Source organism: Trachurus japonicus, chromosome 1, assembly GCF_045865225.1.
Source record: "Trachurus japonicus isolate A0001 chromosome 1, Traja_1.0".
In the NCBI taxonomy this organism is placed as follows: domain Eukaryota; kingdom Metazoa; phylum Chordata; class Actinopteri; order Carangiformes; family Carangidae; genus Trachurus; species Trachurus japonicus.
The window spans coordinates 12,039,891-12,062,502 of NC_140907.1; the positions used below are offsets into that span (position 1 = coordinate 12,039,891).

The 22,612-nt window shown below is 41.4% G+C and overlaps 1 protein-coding gene across 2 annotated transcripts; it reads right to left on the reverse strand.

Moving 5' to 3' along the window:
* Positions 1 to 7: 7 nt before the first annotated feature.
* Positions 8 to 22,304, reverse strand: gne (glucosamine (UDP-N-acetyl)-2-epimerase/N-acetylmannosamine kinase). 2 transcript variants are annotated; one of them, XM_085773100.1, is made up of 15 exons: positions 22,224 to 22,304; positions 11,591 to 11,614; positions 10,387 to 10,458; positions 10,084 to 10,232; positions 9,501 to 9,747; positions 8,977 to 9,184; positions 8,725 to 8,877; positions 8,294 to 8,506; positions 7,936 to 8,023; positions 6,142 to 6,352; positions 4,969 to 5,098; positions 4,166 to 4,387; positions 3,510 to 3,692; positions 2,111 to 2,227; positions 8 to 1,841 (listed from the first exon to the last, which is right to left on the reverse strand). In XM_085773100.1, the coding sequence occupies exons 1-15, from the start codon at positions 22,260 to 22,262 to the stop codon at positions 1,606 to 1,608; spliced, it is 2,292 nt and encodes a 763-aa protein (XP_085629226.1). In that variant the 5' UTR covers positions 22,263 to 22,304; the 3' UTR covers positions 8 to 1,605. The 2 variants fall into 2 exon arrangements, with proteins under 2 accessions (XP_085629226.1, XP_085629218.1); XM_085773092.1 differs by lacking the exon at positions 11,591 to 11,614.
* Positions 22,305 to 22,612: the final 308 nt, after the last annotated feature.

A 22,612-nucleotide genomic window follows, 5' to 3' on the forward strand; every position in this document is an offset into this window, starting at 1 on the left:
AAACTTTTTTTTATGACAGTTGTATTTCAGGGATAAAAATTTACATCAACAAAATGAATGAACAACATAACAAAAGTTAATGCATAACTTGACTCTTGAGGTTCACTCACTGATAATCCAAATTATTAGTGTGAAGGACAATACTAAGTTATGAATAGACGCATACTGATTTCAAAAAATGGCAGCAGGGAAAGTGGATGTATGATTCTTTTTTTTTTTTTTGCAACTTTGCTGGAGGTTCAGCCATGTAAGATATCTGGTATAGTGCAAAAGCCAACATGGTTGGTTCCGAACGTGAAAGGTTCCTTTTACGAACATTTTCCCCATATACAACGCTGTGTTACTTACTTTGTTCAGTCTGAATATCCAGGAGGGACACACAATTTGCACTGAGAAATGTTTCAGGCATTGTTACAGAGAAAAACATACAATGGGAAACTACCTCTGGAAATAGCAGCACAGTCAACCTTTTGGCCTTTCTGGAACCACATACAGTATATGTTCCAGACTGTAAATGAAAAGATGTGATTTGAGTTGCAAGTTGCATGTTTTCTGTGCACAATTAAAACTACAATGCTTGCGAAAACAAAATATACCATACAGTTGGTAACAGTGAATACAGAGATAAAAATACATCTCTGAAAGGCAAGAAGAAAACTTGCTTCTGGCAAAATCTTCATAAGGTTTATTTATGGTAATGAAGTTTAAAAAAGCTTAACCTGATTCAGTCAAAAGCTTCATCCTAAGACGCCCATCCTAGTGCAATAGCAATAAGGCTAAAGTAGCTACTGCATTCAAATTAAATTAATATAACCCACTATGGATTTTATAATAATGATTTCATTTATTACCTTTAAAACTCCCAAGAGCACCAACTATACTAACCTTGTTAAAGCACTTTTGTTCTTAACACCTTAAATAATATAATATTAAAATATGGAAATGTAACATCAGTACCCTTATTTCAAAAAGGGATGTACGTAAATCCATACTCCCTACAAGATTTAAAGAAAAGTGAGGGTAAACAGTTTGAGAGCGCGGAGATGAAGCTTCAGGCGCAAGTCTCAGCAATATTTTTGGTCACATCTGAAACAAGCTTTCCATTTCTTTACAGACTTTTTCATTAAAAACTATATCATCATTGTCAGCACGTCCTGACCTGTGTGGGTCAATTTGCCTTGAAGAAGTCTATGTAGTTTTATTACAGTTTTATTATAAATATGCTTCATTGAAAATGAACTGGGGCTTCATTAAACCTTGTGTTTATAGGTTTGAAAGACAGGTTGGATTTCTGGTCTGTGCAATGGACCCACTTCACACATGCAAATATCTGGGGTATAATCAGTCCAGCAGCTGACCCAGAAAAGGCATGATTCTCAGGCTTGAGAATTTGATTTTTCTTTTTTGGATATAACTAAAACTGCTCTCATCAACAACCAGGACATTTAAGAAAAGTTGTTTGAAAAAATGTGTCCCAAACACAGCCATGGCACACCGTCTTTCAGTCTTTGAATGTATCCCTTAGATATGCTTATGTATCTATCTGGGCAGTACAGGTTCTACTTTCACTTCAGCTTTGTCCTTTCTTCATATTGAAGGACTCCTTCAATATGTCCTTCTGGTTGCATAGTCTAACACCATACTAGCAGCTCCAAGTAACGCAGGTTCCTCCAGGTCTGATGTGACAACTTTGATGCTCTGGGCAGAGAACAAGGCTCTTTCCTTGATGATGTGCTGCACAGTGGTCTGGTAGTAAGATGCCAGAACCCCAGACAGAATCACCAGCGAGGGGTTCACTATGTGGAGGATGTTGACGATGCCCACGCCGAGAGCTGTAGAAGCTGCGGAGGGAAAGATGAATTATTATAGATAGATAGCCTTTATTGTCCCATGGGGAATTTTTTTTCTCACAGTTCATTATTACACACGGTGTACACCACCAGACCTAACCTGTTATTACTTTGGTATGTTCCCATACCAAAGTAATACGTTGTGTTTGAACTTCTTCCAAGTTAAATGAACACATTGTGCTGTTGGAACTAATTAAACATAACAAACAATTCACATGGGTGTGTGTGTGTGTGCATGCGTGTTTGATGTGGGCCCTCACCTTTGTTCAGAATGGCATCAGCTTTGGAGTTCCCCAGTCTGGCCGCGTTGATGAGGTGGGCAGCAGTGATTGGCTCTGAGAGCTTCATATCCATCCCCTCAACCTTCAGCAGGTCCTCTGAGAGACACATCAACACAGGTCAGATGTTCTGTAGCCTCAAGTATGTGAGTGATATTATATTGTCAAGCCCTTTGAGACAGAGGTGTGGTATGAAGTTCATTTTAATTAGTCCATGCTATGTTCCCCTCATCCGGCTAGATTTACACATGATTAAATCCTAAACTCTAAGTACGGTTGGGTGGTTTATTATGATGTTAGGCGTTTTCTTTCACATGAATGAGCCGTGAGAAAAAGCTGGCAGAAAGTTAGTGATGCTGCGCCAAGCTGCGTCACTCACATTGGCATTAGGGTTGGGCATCGTTTGGATTTTAGCGATTCCAATTCCGATTCCGATTCTCTATTTCGATTCCGGTTCTAAACGATTCTCGATTCCGATTCTTTGAGGTGCAGGTCAACAGGTCACAACTTATTTCACAGGATATTTTTTTATTTGACAAACTCTTCACACAGGGTCCCTAACTGTAACTATAAAACTGAAACTTGGCAAGCAGTCTAACATACAAAGAGCTGCAGAACAGGTGACTGTATATGCAACAAAATAAAACAAACTGGAGCAGTCATGATGACAAATCAAAAACAGTTTTTGTTTAAGAAGATAATCATGTCTGCCTTCTCAGGCTGAGGAGGCCTGTACACTAGTGACGCGCGGTGCAGGTCAAGAAATGTTTACTTTATTTGCGGTGCGGGGCGCGGTGGGGCGGGTCATTAAAAACACTGATGATGAAGTCCAGAGTGTGTTATCAGGGGCGCGCTGATGTTGGCGGGAAAGCCGGCGGAGGTGTGAAGGAACCGGGTGAGACGGCAGCTGGGCGCATCAGCAGAGCGGGGTTGGTTTCACTGAGAGCAGAGAGCAGACCGGGGAGAGTGAGAGGCGGCGGCCACCGCGGCTGCTGCACTCGCGCTGCACTGTGACTCTCTCACTCCTCACGAGCTCCACACTGACAAGCTACCGGCAACACAGCGCCTCTGTCTGCCCTTTCAAAGTAAAAAGCCGCTGTCTGACGTTTAATAGCGGCGGGGACGGTTGTGAAAATAGATGCGGTGGTGCGGGGCGGGTCAAATTACTTCAAACTAGTGCGAGCGGAGTAAAACAATCAAACTAGTGCGGACATTTAGGGACCGAAAAAAAGGATTGAAATTCAAACGGCTTCTTAACGATTCCGGAACCGGACGTTCGGTGCCCAACCCTAATTGGCATTACATTCCAGGATCTCCAACCCTACTTTTAATTACTATTATCATTCTGAAAACATTCAGGCTCATGGGAACAAACACTTACCGTCATGCAGCCTTTTGGCCTCTCTCTGCAGAGCCATGCCGGATGCGTAGGCCTCTATGCATCCGCGGCTGCCACATGAACACTCTGGGCCTTCTAATGAAACCATGATGTGACCGAGCTCTGCAGCACAGAAGGTACTGCCGTGGATCAGTTCACTGTGATGGATAATACCTCCTCCAATACCTAGAGACAGATTCACAATTCACAAACAGTTACTTTCACAGACTCTTGGGACTATTGAGTAACACATCTTATTTAATAAAGGAACTCAATAGAGGGAGCATAATCAATTCATCGGAATGGTTACAGTTAATTTTTAGGCCACATTTTGAAAAGAAACTGAAAGACACTGTTACATCTATTATGTTCAACAGTTAAGCCAAAAGTAGATAAATCCTGTGACTGCTCTCTGGGTAAAACTCTTTACTTTTCAGGCCACTCTTCAACAAAGTATGATTTATTATTATTATTATTATCATTATCATTATCAAAGGCCATTATCTAAGGCACAGCAGACAGGCTGGCAGTGTAGACACATGTGTGACAGCAGCATCAACAGTGTGACTTTGTTGTTGTCTTCAGGTGTTACACTAGTTTTAGCCTATTTGCTTTCGCTAGCTTCCACAATCATAACTGGTTTGCTGCTGCTTGCTCACCTGTTCCTGTGATGATTGTGACAAAGTTCTCCACTCCTTTGCCATGGCCAAACTTCCTCTCAGCCAACGCAGCGCAGTTACCGTCATTGTCCACCCAGACAGGGAGGTGCAGGGCGTCAGAGATGGGTGTTCTCAGGTCCACTGATGACCATTCCTGGATCAGTTTTGTCGAGTGTAGGACCACACCTTCTTGTGGGTTTACTCGCCCGCCCGTAGACACTCCTGAAATAATGATGATGATGATTATAAATGAACAGCATCATGTCAGTTTTTCCATCAATGAATGTGAGTGTGTGTGTGTTTTAGGGGTGTCCTCGACTAAGGATTTTCATAGTCAAATCTGATTCATCAGATTTTGCCCATAGTCGACTAATCATTGAATCATGTTGTTTTTTCCGCCATTGACTCATGATCTCATTTGCGACTTTTTCCACTCCAGAAAAAAGAGCTAAAGCACCCGAATAAAGAAATTCTTCAGTTGGCATTAGATAACAGGACATACCTCCGTCCATCCTTTTCCTGATCTCACTCATTAGGCTGCGTGCACAGCATCGCTTTCGGAGAGAGTAGCGATGACGAGTATGAATGTGTGCGGTGAATTAATGAATGTTGTCAGGCATTTAAAACATGAAGTCCACAGTGCTGTTTGTTTTTGTGTGTGTGTGTGTGTGTGGGTGCTGCGCAATCCATAGACATAAAAAAACAGAGAAATCTCAATCTAGAATCTAAAATCAGATGTTCAGCAGCAGGGAGCACCCCAATCGTCGACTATTCGACGTCACCTCCAGTGTGTGTTTACATACCAACTCCGAGTATTCTGCAGTTGAGGGACACTGCATCCCGCATGGCATCAGAACACATCCTCAATATGAGCTGCATCCTGTCCTCAAAGGTCTTTGGATTTGGCTGAGTATACTTCTTCACTATCTTACCCTGGACAGAGGAAGGGAATGTGACAGGACAGGACAAGGAAAATATGCTTAATGAATAATTACTGGAAAATTGAAAAACATGGCGAATCATGAAGGGAAATTATTACCTTCATTTAGTAGCACTTATCATCACGAGAAATAAGTTCATAAAAATGATGTTAAAGGGATACGCCAACATTTTTTTTCGTGTCTTGCCTCACTCCTGAGTCCGTGACAAGCAGATAGACATCATCTTTTCGACTGTGCGTGCAGTAACGAGGGAGAGCCCGTATCGCCCGTAATTAGCTTAGCTCAAACACTGGAAGTGTATCAGTAGTGTTAGCCTGCCTCCATCTAAAGTCATCAGAGAAACTCTTCAGCAACTCTAAATGGACCGATCTTCGTCTCAGAGCTGACAAAACTCTCTGGTAAGGCATCTTGAGCGGTCAAATGCCGCTAACGGGACGAGATCGGTCAAAACGAAGGATTCAAGCAATGACGGTTTATTTTGGTTCAAGCTCGCTACATCGAGGGTAGGTTAGCTTCCTATTTCAAAGTAAAAGCACAAATTCTATCGTCATGGTTTTCTGTATGTAAAGGGAAACGGGTGTTTTATTTCGTGAAAGTAACCGGAAGTGCGTTGGTCACAACGGCTAGCTTGAGTAGCGCCGAATTCGTCCGAACAAAATTGTAACTAGCTGGTATTTAGACAAACGACACACTACTGATCTAAACAGCTACTTTCTCGCCTAAAAATGTTTGAAATGTTGATAAAGTGATATATTTACAGAGTTTAGAGCTAAAATGAAATCAGCTTCTGACTGCTGATTTCGGCTCGGGTAGGAGGCAGGCTAACATTACCGATACACTTCCAGCGTTTGAGCTAAACTAATTACGGGCAATGCGGCTCTATCTCCCTTGTTACTGCACGCACAGTCGAGAGGATGGTGCCTATCTGCTTGTCATGGACTTGGGAGTGAGGCAAGACACGAAAAAAAAATGTTGGCGTATCACTTTAAACCCAAAACACTGATGTCTCTCTCGGTACGAGTCTGCACAGCCTACCTCCATGCAGACGATTGCCACTCTGAGATTGGTCCCTCCCAGGTCGACGGACAGGGCGCTCTGTGTTTCCAAGATGTGATCGATATCCTGAGAGATGGAGTCTTTCACCGTGGGAAAACAGAAGGTCTTCTGGAGGGGCTCATCCAAGTCAATGGTACGTAGAAACTTAAGAATACGTGGCACTGCGTTGCCATCCCCATAAATCTTAGAGCTGATGGAGAAGAGATATACACATTAGTTGATGTCATTAACTAAACTTGAATAAAACTTAACTTAAAATCACCTGAGAGCAAATTAGAGCACATATTGGGATTAGGGCTGCCACGATTAGTCGACTAGTCACGACTACGTCGACTATTAAAATCGTCGACAACTAATTCCACACACGCACCCGCCGCCACAGCCGCGCATCACACACACGTGCACTCACTCATTCAAGGCGAGTACACATCATAGACTGTAGGTTTTCTCTCTCTCTACCTGTCTTGTCCCTCATCGGCACCGGTGTAGCCTGCCTCTCTCTCTCTCTCTCTCTCTCTCTCTCTCTCTCTCTCTCTCTCTCTCTCTCTCTCTCTCTCTCTCTCTCTCTCTCTCTCTCTCTCTCTCTCTCTCTCTCTCTCTCTCTCTCTCTCTCTCTCTCTCTCTCTCTCTCTCTCTCTCTCTCTCTCTCTCTCTCTCTCTCTCTCTCTCTCTCTCTCTCTCTCATCTCTCTCTCTCTCTCTCTCTCTCTCTCTCTCTCTCTCTCTCTCTCTCTCTCTCTCGTTTTAAATGAGAAGCGCTACTAGCAGCGGTACCGCCGCTCCATCGTTTTAAATCACGGACTGAAAAACAGCTGTTCGTCATTTAAAAACAAAATCGCGGACTTTGAGAGTCGGTGTTGGAGAACTAGAACGTTACCGCGTCCGGTCACAGCGTCCTGGTCACGTAATGAGCGCTCGTCTTAACGAGCAAGTCTTCTCTACCGGTATAAATCTACGTCAATATTTTCCGGTAGCTTCTCATCACAGTCCACACCTTGCAGAGTTTGAGCTGCACCTCAGTTTCACTTGTTTTCATTTGACAGTTTCACACAGAACTTTCTGTTGAGTCTTTCCATGTTTCTCCTTCTGTGACAGTAAAAAGGCACATTTACATTTTTTCAGACAAGACGATGGTCTTATAAACTATTCAATTTTTTTTTTAACAGAACGACTAGCCTATTATTTACACTGAGCACAAGTTATATTTGAATAGGCCTATAGGCCTACCAAAACTTTATTATTGTGAATAATTCCTTAGTTTCAGGTGTCTACCTTATTTTATTTAAATGTAGCTGTTAAATGCCAGAGACAAATGAAGGAAAGAAAAACCTATAAAACCTTTAAGTATTTATTTTGGTGTTGTTTAGGCCAGTGCCTTATCTTTATTTTACTGAGCTGTTTGCACTTTATGCTACAGTTAAAGCTGCATATTTCATTAAAAGTTTAATGAACTATCATCTTAATTGTCTTTAATTTTAGTTAGCATATACCTTAAACACTTCAAGCTGAAAGCTAATGATGGTATATAAGAGCAGCTGCATGCTGGTGCGATAAACTGTATGTTTTACATTCAATTTACGTATGATCCGATTAGTCGACTAATCGAAAAAAATAGTCGGTGACTAGTCGACTATCAAAATAATCGTTTGTGGCAGCCCTAATTGGGATAAGGATACCATTACTTCATCAGTACAGGAAAAAAAGGAATACTGGATATACAAGAGAAAAAAACACCAAAAACCAAGAAGACACACAAGAAGGACATTGGTCTTACCAGGGGTATCGCTTTCCAAACTGCAGCTCCAAAGCGTGGTAGATCTTATTGTGAGTATCAGCATCTCTGACATGTAAAACATTTTCACCTGGCAGAGAGTAAAATCTCATAAACACAGTTGTTGCATCAAACATTCATTCATATCTTTATTGCAGACTCATGGTCCATTTGACGGAAGATAAAAACAAACTAAAGACAGATTAATTAAAAATAATAACGTTTTGTTTGGATAACTAACATAATGCAATTGAGCTTGGCACCATGTTTGTCTTCCAATGAACATTCATAACTCAACAGTAAGAGAATGAAACTAGATCGACATTAACACAAGGGGGAAGCAGGGTAACAGGTTCCTCACCTGTCTCTCTGCCAGTTTGCCTTGTTCCCAGGTTAATGACAGGCGTGCCAAAGGCCCCCGCCTCTCGCACGCCACAGCTGCTGTTGCCGATCATGCAGCCGGCGTGGCAGACCAGCTGGATGAACTGCTCAAAAGGAATGTGCTTCACTGCTCGGAAATTCGGGTGCTGCTCAATGCCCTTTTTCCGCATCACACGCACCATCTCCTTACTACCTGTTTATGTGGGAGGGGGTGCGTCAGAAAAACATTCAGTGGTTAGAGGGAATAGAAAATGGTCTCAGACCATCCCCACTGTGGATAGTTTCATCAGTTCAGCTATTAATCTTAATTATCCTATATCTATTTTGACAAAACACTCACATATAAAGGAAAACAAAGTCTCTAAAAACAAGTGGGGAAAGTCCCTAAATGGACCAAAAGGTGAAACTAACCGGCATCAATGTTAGGGAAGAGGATGAGGGTCCTCTTGTTAAAGGAGAGTAGGGCATCCAGCATCAGTCCATAGATCTTAATGGAGTGCTGGATGTCTGTGGTGACAGGGTGCTGCAAAGCCACAATATAGTCTTGCTCCTGCACCTTGTCACCTGCAACATGAACAAACACACCACACATCACATACAAATATACACACTAACACCTCCCACTACCTTTCTGCCCAAATTACTCTCTGCATCTCTGCATACCCAGCCAGGCCTTAATAATATCCTTATAGTCGTCTCGGTGATGAGTTGCCAGCAGCTTATCATATGAAGGGCAGCCAGCCAGTAAGATGCGGGAGTGGTCCTCACACATGGCGATGAGGTACTGCTCTGCCCGACGTGTGCAGCAGGCATGGTAATGGGCCAGTTTACTAATGGCATGGCGGATTGAGTCATCAATCGTACCACTCACCTGGGGGGAAAAACATCAGGATGAGAAGAGATATTTGAGTTATTTGTTATGTGGTGACAATTACAGCAAATTTCCTGCAAACCGCAAAATGCTTGAAGACCCTGCATTTTATCAATCATCTGACATTTGATGGGATATGTCGTACACAAGAGTACTTCCTTTATTGCGTTCTAAAAACGTAAAAGTAAAAAAGAGTAACGGCATACTGAACATACATGCACTGTGAATGTAGTGTGAAATAAAATTCACGGCTACATTATCACAGTAGGACTCGTTTACACCAGTAAACACCACTCCAACACATGAGCCTCCTCACCTCTCCGCCCTCCAAGTGAAGTATTCTTATGTTCATTAACGCTGCTGCTGTAGCCAGAGCGAGTGCATCAAAACGGTCACCGTGGACTACCAGGATGTCAGGGTGCAGCCTCTGCAGAACATCAGGGAGCTTCACCAGCGCCAGCCCAACGCTCTCCACCATAGCCGCCTCGTCCTCTCCTCTCACAATGGTGTGCAGCTTGGAGCCGATGTCAAAGTCATCCTGCTCAATCATACGAAAAGTGTTCCTGTGTGGTGGGATATGAGGAAAACAAACAAATTAAAGGAAGAACTTGGATAATTGTGGATAGTTTCACGTTAAATCCATCTCAACCCAACCACAGGGAGGTATACCAGGCTCGCAAGGGTTGGCAAGGTTATGTCCAGGTTGCACGTAGGCAGCAATGAGGAACTGAGGAAGTGTTAACATCAAATATTTCAAGAAGGTAAGCTCGTATGTATCACATTTAATGAGAATTCACTGACAAGTATCTCATTTTCATTCCTGCATTTCTGTGAACCACAAAAAAAAACCTCAAAACTCCTTCCTCTAAAAGTCTTTATCTCGAACCAGTTGCTCTTACCCGTAGTCATCGATGAGATGCGAACCAAGCACCACAACTTCAAGTTCAAACTCATCAGGATGGGATTTGATCCCAAACATGATCGGGGCCAGCTTGGAGTAGTCCGCTCTGTTGCATGTCGCCACACACACTCTCAATCTCCTCTTACCCTACAGCAGAAGTGAAACACATATGACACACACAGGCCATTTGTATAAGAAACTCCATGAATAACTGTTGTTCATTTTAACATTTTATGTATGCATTTTTTTTATTAACACATACTAATTTTACATTCATAAGGAGACAAAAGCACAAACATACCTGATTGAGCTCTGGAACCTTTTCTCTCTCCATTCTTTCTCTGCCTCTTTGCATTCTCAGATAGTAAAGCTCCTACAAAACAAAAACAGAGGAGACTATGAGATCCAGTAAAGAGACTGTGAAGCATAATATTATCCATTACCTCTAGGGCTGTCACAATCGTGAAATTTTAGTAGCCATAATAATTTTAATTTAAATGTCTTTTTCTGATCTTTTTATGCCACTATTATCGCATAAATCTAAACATAGTAATACACCAAACCTTATGAAGAAGAAGAGCCATTATTGGCTTTAAACATTGAAACAAATAAATAAAAAATTCTGTTTGCCTTTAGGCTTCGCAACTAAATCGATGTCAGCAGATGCTCATGGAAATGCCATCGTCTATAATATATTAGAAATTAGGCACCTTGAGAACAGTTTGTGGTGCTCCACTCATGTGGCATTCAAGTACCATAGAGGAAGAAGGGGTGTAACACCGCATTATGTAATAATTTTTCACGTCATTATGTAAAAACGCTGCATTTGATATAATCTGCCACATTTTGTAATAAAGATCTTGAACGCAATATGTAATAAACTTTGCCGCATTTTGTGATAAGTTGTTACATTTTGCATCAGTTATTACAAATTGCGGGTGTTGCCCTTTTTTAAAAACGATCGCCCTGCGGGCATTGTAATCTCATCAGTTAACGGGTCGGTTATCGGTCAGAAAGAAAATTCAAAATGTGCATCCCTAATTGGGAGTCCATGTAGATATTCACATAGGCTACTCGTGCCACACATTGGCGGGTGTTGGTGGTTTATTACATAATGCACCAAATTATTACATTTTCTTCATGAAAAAGTGCAACACCTGCAATTTGTAATAACTGATGCAAAATGTAACAACTTATTACAAAATGCGGCAAAGTTTATTACATATTGTGTTCAAGATTTTAATTACAAAATGTGTCAGATTATTACATAATGCGGCGTTACAAGGGTGCACAACATAATGATGTCAGAAGAAATAGTGATGGAAATATGACAACTGTTAGTTTCATCCAGCTGTTTGTTTTTTTTAACAGATCATTGGAAACGATTTTAACAATTGTGCAAAAATAATTGCAGTAAGCTCAAATAACTGCAACCAGGCACTTACGGAATAACTGTGACAGGCCTAATTACTTCCAACCAAAACCCACCCGCAGGTCATACTCACTTGGGCCTTCCAAATATTCAGATGCTGAAGCATGAAAACACAACAAAACTATGCTAAAAATGTTTTGTATTTCACATAAATAACACATGCTATCACATTTTCCAGAGGTTCAAAACATGCTGTAGGACAGTGCTTTGCATGGCAAGGCAAAAGTCAAACTGGAACACTGGTCACATGGCAGAGGAAAACAGATTGGAAAGATAGCTCTTCACTATACTAATAGTTCACTATTAATTTACTGGTTCAATTACAGTAGACCTTATTCGCAGACGTGAGCAAATCATATGACAATGACATTAGCCCAGAAATGGTGTAAAAGATGCAGTGGTGGTGGTAAAAGTAGGCACTGGTGAGCCTGGCATTGTCACATCAGATCTATCAAACCAGATACCAGGGGAAATAGTGAAGGGTCAACAAAAAAATGGGCAGAATATCAGGCATGACAAACAATTTAATTAACACTAATGCACCGAGTGTTCAAAGTAGAAAAAAGAGAAGTAAACCGACCGGTTTCGACCAACATCAAAACCAGTTATTGGTTTATAAGCCGGTAGGCATTTCCTTATTGGTTTATGAAACGGTATGCATCTCTCTATTGTTTTATAAATCAATAGAGACATGCCACATAGACGCGTCTCTCTATATCGTATCTCTCTTTATAATTATGCCCTGAGGAATTAAATGCTTTTACGCAGCTATCCTTGGCTCTAGCGAGTGAGTGCCTCAAGCAGGCCTAGTGCTTTGTTGTCCACCCAGCACATAATGTAGTTTGTGAACATTCCTGAGAATGCGTGTTATTTCCTCTGTCCCTCAGTCATTTGACTTTTGTTGTCTATAGTAGGGATGTACGACAACTGTAGGTAGAGATAATTATTGGCCTGATATTGGCTGACAATTATCGGCAAAAATATACAGAAGTCTGATAATGATGATGACATTACTAGAGCTGATTATAATTAGCCAACATTGACTGGATTTGCTCATATAAAGTAATAAATGTTGATTTTTGAAGAGTTACAATAATGATGTCAGTTATTTGGTAAAGTTAGAGACAGAGCTATAATGTTAAATTCATCTTTACTCACTACATCTTAGCCTTTCTTAAACCTCAGGTATATAAACTATTAAAAATGTTATCAGCCATTGGTATTGGCATCGCAAGCAGGAAGTTATTGGTTATCGGTGTCGGAGGGAAAAAAGAGAAACCCTAGTCTATAGCGTCACTGACCAAACAGGTGCTTGCACACACTAAAGTGACAGGTCATTGGTGATCAAGTGATAAGCACACAATAGCCTGTCTCTGTGTTTACTGACTTTTGAGATGCACATCAGCAAATGACGGAAGATTCACACATGGGTGAACACCTTATGAAAGCAGGATGTTTAAAACTGGCTCCGATCAGTTACCGGTAGTCTCTATTATGTACTCTACTGGGCGTTGAACACACGTAGATAAAACTGATAGGGTAAATATGCACTCCCTCTATTATCTGTTTCTGCATTAGTGGGCAGGCCAAAGTCACCTGGAGGTTGAGGTTGGGGCACCTAGTTGTCAAACAAGAATCTTTAGATTTTTTCCACACGATACAAAAGCACAATGAAATGTGTTCATTCTCGGGCACCAGTGGTGATACTTGGCTCATCTCATTTGGACTGAAGGTCACTTGCTGCCCTCTGCTGCTCTAAATGCAGCATGACAGCTGCACAAGCTGCCAAATTAAACATTCAAAGTCTACTTCTTGTAAAAAAAAAAAAAAAAGATTCCTTAATTTACATTTATAGAAAACAGAGTCGATAAGCCAATGTGATAAATCATAGGACCTTGAAATTCCTGAGTGGATAGAAAATCAAGGTTAGATTTAGCTGGGCTGAGCTTTCTTTCACCGCTTTGCATTTCTGGGAATAGAACGAGAGGGGTCACTGACATGGGGAAGAACAAATAAGGATTAAAAAAAAAAAACACTGTCCCCTCTGTGGGACAAATGTTATAGTATATTCCATCATGTTCATGGTGTGATCCATTGTTTACCACAGTCCATGCAGCTTGTAGTCTTGCCTTCAAGCTCAAATTCCTAATCCCTTCTTGTTTAGTTTTTATTGTTTGCTATTACTTTCCACTACAGCTTCTTCTATACATTCCGACATGGTAAATGGTAAATGAACTTGCACTTATTTAGCACTTTTCTAGTCACTTGGACAATATGCCCAAGGACACTTCGAACCTCCTACCTTCCGGTTGGTGGACGTCTCTTAAACTATAGGGATTATGGCAATAGGCGAATTTGACAAAATGTTAATATTGCTTTAAGATCATACTATATGACAATCCGGTGACTGTCTTTCCCTGCCCGCAGACAAGTCCCTCATTCCTTACATGAACTACAATTCCCCATTTCGTGCCAGTGCCAGGGCTTGTTGGCACCGATTGAATTGAAACTTGTAATCAGATGTCTGTTTGCATGTTTTAACATAATGAGCTGTCGCATTCATCTGGAAAGTAGATCGTACAGCAAGATCATCCATGATATCCTCAGATCACCCAGCCCTACTGCTTGAGATCATCACATCAGATATACAGAATTAAAATATGAAGGATAAACAGTGAGTAGGAAAAGAAGACAAAATAAAGACAAAAAAGGAGAGTGAGGCCACAAAAAAAGGTCTTCTGACTTACATGCGGGTTGGTACACAAGAAGCCTATATGATTTTCCATCCCGTGCTTAAACCACAGCTTTTTGCAATCCTTCTTTCCTTTATTTTTTAAATTTCTCTCTCTTACCTAACCAACATCAAAACTGAGGCCATGCATGAGCCAACAAGCAGAAGCCGAAGGGAAAAGGAAGAGAGAGAGGTAGAGTGACACAGAAATATAACTGGGGGAGGTGCTAAACCAGACCACAGATGTGCCACCAAATTTCGTTACGCGTGCGCGCGGAGGCTTTTCGTTACAAGTACGGTACTTGTCTTGCGATACCGTAACGCTTTTTTTTTTGCCATTTGTCACAACAAATTTGTTGACAGGACACTATCTTTTTTTTTTGGATGACACAACAGTTGTGGTCATGCGCTCTAAGCGTGGTCACGCTCTGTCTTAGGAAAGAAGGTTAGGGTTAGGAAAAGTTAATTAACAACACAAAGATGAGTTATCGTTGTACTGGGCACTTGTTTGGTCTGAACAAAACTGAAGGCAATTGCGCCGTGGACCAAATGCGTATGACACACGGCCGCATTGAAAATAATGGGTCATATTTCCTCCATGCCAGACGATGTTGTGTTGCGGTTGCCACAGAGACTGTTTGTGGGGGATCACGTTACCACCACTTGACTGCATCCTGCCCACTGATTGGCTTCTGAGACATGAATTTGGTGAACAAGGACTGCGCCTCTCCTTTACCGTCTATTGTTTTCTTGTTGAGTGTAAATACTCGATAATAGAAAATTCCACATTGTCAAAACAACATTTACGATAATATTGTAGGTGATATATATATATATATATATCGCCCACCTGTAGTGAACACAGACATCCAAGTCATCTGAACTGAACATTAATTGGATTTTCCTACCTGCTCCTTCTAGACCTGGTTCATGTCTCAAGAATTAACAAGCGAGTGGGCATGTGACGCTCGTATCATTATTCTTGAAGGCTCTCCTTAACCACCTCCTTACAGCTCAACCGGTATTTCAAGTAAAAGAAAAAAATATCTGATATGGGTGATATTCGGCTGAATGCTGCTCCCACAAGAGAGAAACCCTAGACATAGGGACCCAGTTCTCTGGTCCACAGTTCATACGTGAAATGGCTTCTATCTACACTTGCATACATCAGACTCCCACAGATAAACCCACAAAAGAGTCACAGTAGAGCTCTGGTTGTTCCTGTGGTAACAGCATGTGTAGTGTGCATGTCTTCACCTTGCTGGTCAGAACAGGTTTGATGAATTTGCCTACCTTGGTGTTGATTGTTTTGGCCCGATGTCAGTTATATATAAAAGCCATAAAAAAACAAAACAAATGCAACCAACATCAGCTGCCACGCTGGATACACAGGAGTCTTCCTTTACTGACTTTAGCCAGGGCTCTCTGTTTATTTAAGGTTCATTCCAGGGTTCAGGGACCTGCAGGCCTCTTCTCTCCTCAGTTTACCCAGAGAGTTCAAGGTAACCCCTCCATGTTCAACATGTTTCTGTTAGCATGTTCTCTGCTGTGTCTCTCAGTCATTTGACCTTTGTTGTCTGTAAACATACTGACCAGACAGGAACTTGTGCACACCCAGGTGACAGGTCTTTGGCAATCAAGTACACAAAAGGCCTGTCTCTGCTTATTGTCTGGTGAGACGTGAATGATAAGAAATAACAGTGTTTCACACATGGGTGAATGCCCACCAGATGCTTTCAATGGATTCTCTTTACACTATTCACTAATCTCTGTGATGCATTCTATGTTCTTGTGTAGTACGTAGATTGATAGCATGCACTCCCTCCTTTATCTGTTCCCAGATCAGTGGTCGGGCTAAAGTGACTTGACGGGTTAAGTTGAGTGTCACCATGTTGTCAAACAAGAATCCTTGTTACCATTATGTTTCTAACTTTTCATGCAGCTTTTCTCACGTTACACCAAAGCAAAAAAAAAAAAAAAAAAGCTTTGGGGCGTTTTGGTTGGTCACACTAGGATACAGTCAGTAAAGCTGCATTCTATTCAGAAGTTCAAATAGGCATTATTTAACCTTCAAAATCTGCCCTCTATAACTCATACAACTACATTCATCTATAGCTGGAGCTGAAGGCTACCTGCCGTCACCTGAGCGAAAGCATCATGACAGTTGCATAAGCCAAACTGAGCATTCAACAAGCCCACCCAACAGATCTAAACACTTATTTGGATGGAATTTCTAGAACACACAGAGACTTATTGTATGCATAATGTATACCAGAGCCAGTGTGGTAAACTGCAGGGACCTCAAATTCCTGAGTGGATTGAGAGCATGGAATTCAAAATACACTCCCTTAAGTTAGATTTAGCTGGGCTGTGTTTCTCTCCTTTGCATTTCTGGGAATAGGAATGGAGGGGTTACTGATGTCAAAAAGAACAAACAGCAATTAAAAAAACAGGGTCCCCACTGTGGCACAAATGTTAAATTCCATCATGTTCTCCATGGTGTGATCCATTGTTTACCACAGTCCATGCAGCCTGAGGTGTTGCCATACAAGCTCAAATGCCAAATCCCTTCTTGTTTCTATTGCTTGCTATTCTTTGCATATCATATTCTAATAATCAATTGATTGATTGATTTATTTATTATTTATTTATTTATTATTTATTTATTATTTTTATTTATTTATTATTTGTTCATTTAACAGGGACAGTGCACGCCTCTCAGCCGTACCAGAGTTAGCTACTAGCTAAATGGCATCTGTAGTCCCATTGACTGATGTGTAAATGAGTGCTACATGTAAACTCACTGTGGATGGCATCTTCGTCATAATAATATCAAATTAACATCACTGCAAAGGAGCAAAGTAAACAATATGATGTCCTATTTAGACAGAGAGGAATGCAAAAATAAAGGAGTAATCATTTTTAAACTTCAAATATATCAAGCCCTTTCATGTCAAACAGATGTCAAAGGCCCGTGCTCTGTCATGTGAGTTCAGCTGCATGAAGAATGCTGCCATAGGGTGAAAGATTTTAGTATTAGATTACAATGTTTCTGCCATGATGTAGTTGATCTGTACTAGCTTCAAAAAAGCTCAACACATTGTGGCACTGCTCAGGTCAAGGCTCCTGACTTGAGCCAATCTGTTTTTGATACTCATGAAGTCATGTCAGGTCACTGGGATGAGACGCCATAACACGACTTTCAATCTGGGCTTTTGTTACCATTTGTTTTATTCAGTGCATAGATGGAGAAATCCGCATTTGTATTCTGAAGGAGCTCAGCTCAGGCTTGATCAGTATTCCAACGTGCAACCTAGTGGGTAAACGGACTGGCAATTTAACATGTTGGTCTCGTTACACAATTTACTTTACATTTCGCGCCACAACAGATTGTGTGTCTTCATAACAACATGTTGCAAATGCAAAAATTTAAACCCGCAATTAGAACCATGTAATAGCTATTTATTCAGAAGAGAGGCTGGGGTGGAGCAAATCATGGAATGAGTTTGCCACAAACAACATATTGATCCACATTAAGCAGTCATTTAAGATTAGGTAAGAACTCCAACTCAGAGTCTCACAATCTTACATTAATAAGGAGTCCGAGATGAACTAGTGCCAAATAAAAAAAAGAACAAATGGAAATTCAACAACAACAAAAAAAAAACTCTACTGTAGTCTACTGAACCATGTCAGTGAAATCTTCTCTTATCAAATTCAACATTAAAGAGAGTTATTATACAATTGGTTAAACAATACTTAGACTGATTTAAAAAAGGGCCAAGGTTCTTGCTCTGCCAAAGCAAACTGTTTTTTTTCTTGGTAAATTAGATGTAAATTAGGGAATAATGTAGAGGTAAGAAGTCTTTTGGCCTGTTAGGCGTGGCCTGTTACAGGCAGCGTTGAATCTGATCATCTCGCTCTCCCTCCTGCAGGAATTGAGGTCTCAAATTGAGTTAACTTCATAACAAGTTTGGAGTTGCCTGCAATAAACAGGACACTTTGCTAACATGCACATGTACCATAACACACAGAGTGTCGGCAGCAGTAAAAGTGCCGTGATCAGACCAGCTGGGCCAATGAAAGAAGAAAAAAAAGGACAGGCAGGGAACCAAAACAGTTTAGGATGAACGCTTAACATCTGCATAGGGAGTGGGTGCTCTTTCTCAGCATCTGCATGTTTGTAGTAACCCAGGACAAACCATGCAATGGCTCCAGAGAAGACCTTTACATCACCTAAAGACCACCATAGCTCCTTCTGCATGTTTACTATATAATCAGTTGGTTGTAATCTGCAACCTTACTGTTTGACATGGGTGGGATATCTGGACAAAAGATCATACAACATCCTTTAAAGTAGAATCACAGTCCACAATCTCAATCACGTGACTGTTGACTGTAAATTATTTATGCCTTTCTACTGCTTTGACGCTTCTTTTGAATGTTTGTGTCCACCTTTCACTATTTATCATTCATGATGTCGTCTGTTCACAAATTGTATCTAAACTAATTACATAATTGGTACCTCCTAGTTGGACGAAGCTGTTAAACAGCTAGCCATGGGGCTGGTTGGCAGTGACTTAACTTTTGCATTCAAATTAGGGATGCACAATAAGTCTTTTTTTCCCACCCATACGATAACCGATCACTATCCGCTTCTCATAACCGATGACGATACAGATAACCGATACCATTTTTGAATTTAACATTATAGCTATGCCTCTGATTTAAAGCAGAAGTAAGCGATATTTTTGTGTTAATATATGTCTTAAATAGTTACTATATCTTCCGACAGCAATCACTTGCATAGAGTGTTTGGACCGAAACACGGGTCTGTCAGTCACTCTGCTCTGCTCTGAGCCGAGGAGAAAACATTTATCGTATCCTACAGTTTTTATCCAATGAGGAGAGAGAACGGCATGAAGGGCTGTGTGTGCAGCCAAGGGATGCGCCTGAATGTGGTGACGTAGGGACGAGGACCAATAGATCCATGACGAGGGTGGGGGCTGCTAACTCCATCGGCTGACAAGACGTTATGGTGCGTTCGGGGCAGCCCGTAACTCGTGTTTTTCCGACCTGTGAAGTGGTACCAGTTCGACCTGGTGCGAGTTCACGGGTCGGAAGTTACGAGTGGCCGTTATAGTGACTTTCACAGGTAAAACAGGTCGGAAAAACACAAGTGGGTTGCCTGGAACGCTACAAAGTCTTAAGTCGTGACTTGAAGCTGTAATTTACGGTTTCAAAAGCCTGCCTGGAACGCAGCATAACCCAAACGACCGGATCGCTTACTTCTGCTTTAACCAAATAATATAACCAACATCACTACTGTAATTACATAAACAACAACAGTTATGACATTATGTATCGTTTCAATTTTAGAGGGCAAACAGACAGAAAATAATATTGGATTTATCTGAGTATTTGGGCCAATAATTATCTGTGCCAATACTTATAGTTTATCCCTAATTTTAAAGCTGTTCAGAAATGGCCGTTTGTACTGTTTGTCGCGCCTCCTTCCATGAGATTTCACGGATTGCCGCACGAGTTTACCCGAGTGAGGAAAACAAATTTGATTGGTCTATATCGAGCAGGCGGGATATTCAATGTTTGGGGCGAGACCGAGCTTGGTGTGTGTGTGTGTGTGTCTCAGACGTTTGATTGACAGATCCAATATCAGTGGCTGATGAATCGTGAGCAGGCTGACGTATAATTTGTGCGCCTGCATTATCCAATGCAAAAAAACTACCCCACTTTCATCCTGGATTTACTCGAATATATAAATTTGCACATAGTTTGGCCTACATCGTCTGATACAGTGATTTTCAACCACTGTGCCGTGAGCTTTCGCCAGGTGTGCCGTGGAAAATTACCAAATTTACTTAATTGATCCAAACTAGCGATGCACATTGTGATTTTTTTTTTCAGACCGATAACCAACTCTCATAGGTGATTATAACCATTAACGAGTGAGATTCAGCACTCCACTGAGTGTCTGTGACTAGGCTTGTGCCGACCGGCCAGTCTCATTTTGTTTGTTTTTTATTTTTATAACACACGCGCGCTGCTCCCGCTGTGCTGCGGCTCATCCACGCCAGCGGAGCGCTCCTCTGCTCGTCTGTGCAGCTGCAGGTGAGTGACGGGGAGCCGGCTGGAGAGCGCCTCCTTTTTATTTAAGGGGCACCGTCCTTATTCGTATTCACTCGGTTTTCCACACACACGTCATTTTAAACATGTGTGTGTGTCTCGTGTGCAGACGCAACGGTCAAATATACGGACGAGCAACAACTTAATTAATCATCATTTAATTATTTTATTTTGAAAATTGACCGGATTCTCTCGCCTTTTTTGTGCCCGACTTCCTGTCTGGTACGACCTGGTCTACCCAGCTTGACGGCGCTCTTGGCTCACGGCTCGCGTGAAAAATATAACTGAACCGATCTGAAGCGCTGCAGCTGCGCGCACTGCGCTCCAGAGCGCGAGATGTGCGACCAGGCAGAGTGAAGCACATGTTGCAGGTTGCACTCAGAGTTTGTTCTGACTTTCTATCACAGGGAGTGCACAACATAAGTTTAAGTCCTCTCATGTTTGCTGTGAAATATGGCTGAAGGCACGAGTGGAAGTGTGCACGTGTTGACAAGCTCCTATGAGTTGATTGACAGCTAAAAAAAAAAAAAAGGCTTTGTTGAGCATCTGTGTCTGGCAGAGTTGGCTAATAAAATAGGACTTTTTTTATGTCAATGAGTGTAGTGGCAGAAGCCTGCACAGTGACCATTACTGAGTCAGAACAAACTAACTACACTGTAAGAGACAAAATTTGTATTATTTTTACTGTATTAGGCTGCACTGTGTCATTTTCTAACATTTTTGGTTAGTGGTGTGCCGCGGGATTTTTTTAATGAACAAAGTGTGCCGTGGCTCAAAAAAGGTTGAAAAACACTGGTCTGATAGATGAGTTATTACACTAATGTAAAGACCCACAGTGGGCTCAAATTCAATTTTCTTTTCTGAACACCTTTAACATGTAGTACCTTTCAAAGGCATGATCTGTATAGCAGATTGTATGCCAAAGTAAGACCATCCACAATAGTACAGGGTTGTCAGATATCCCAGCAGATTTCACTAATAAAGTCCTACAGAGTGCACACTGGTCTTAATAATACACTTAAAGCACAACTGTAAAAATATGTTAACTATTTCGGTTGGCAGTTCAGTTCTGATTCTACATCCCTGCCTCACTCACATGTCTTTGTTTTTTGTTTACACAAATTTGTGGCAGTCTTCTTTTCATGCTATGTTCCCCTTTTCAGGCCACCAGGAAGTTCTGTTTTTCAGCTGTAGTTCTTTTAAATAATTATTATTCTATCAATTACAAATATCAAACTATTCTTTTAATTAGTTGATTGTCTTCTTGACTTATATTTTTGTTATTTATCCCCTTCATCATCCCTTATTTTCCTCATTATTCTTAAATATAAATCAGACATATAAACTCACAAATGAGTGAGAGTTAGTTAGTTGGTAGTCTTTAAACACCAAGTTCAGTGCTACTATGACCATATGGTGTGAGACCTTTAAAGATGCAACATCACCATGTGAATGCTAACTTAGCTAATCTGTGTCAAATAATCGGAGCAACACGCATTCTTTGCTGATGTACCTTTCTTCAATGTTCATGTGTCAGGTCATACACACACAAAACACCTCTTGGACTGAATCTTGTCATCCTGTCAGAGCTCATTCATCACACCGTTACATTTATTCAAGCATGGTAACACAGCATCAGCAGCCAGTGTTATGGTATGGGGGTAGGTACGCATGCAAAAAAACAATGGCTGGGATGACACAGCAATGGAGGCAGGGATACTGAACGTAGAGAATAAAGATATATGAAGGATGCAGTGCGAGTATGAAAAGAAGGATGGGAAAATAAGGCAATAAAAAGGAGAGTGAGGGAAAAAAAGACCATCTGACTCACATGAGGGTTTGTACACAAAGAACCCGTATGCTTTTCCATCCCACGCCTCAGTGAATAGCCTCGGCTCTTTTTCCAATCCTTCCTTTTTTTTTCTTTCTTAAATTTCTCTCCTTAGCCGAGCCGCAACAAAAGGAGGGCATGCACGAGCCATCAAGCAGCAGAGGAAAAGGGAAAGGAAGAGAGAGCGGTAGGGTGACACAGACATACAGCTGGGGGAGGAGCTGAGCGAGAGCGAGGTTGGGCTGTTTAGGCTTAAAGCCCACTGTCGGCTGAGTGGTCAAAAGAAAGAACATGTGGCATCCTGCCAGACATGCAGCAGTAGCTGTAGCAGTCTCAGCTGTGGCTGTGCTATCATGTACAGCCTCTATAAACCTCTGGCCATATCTACC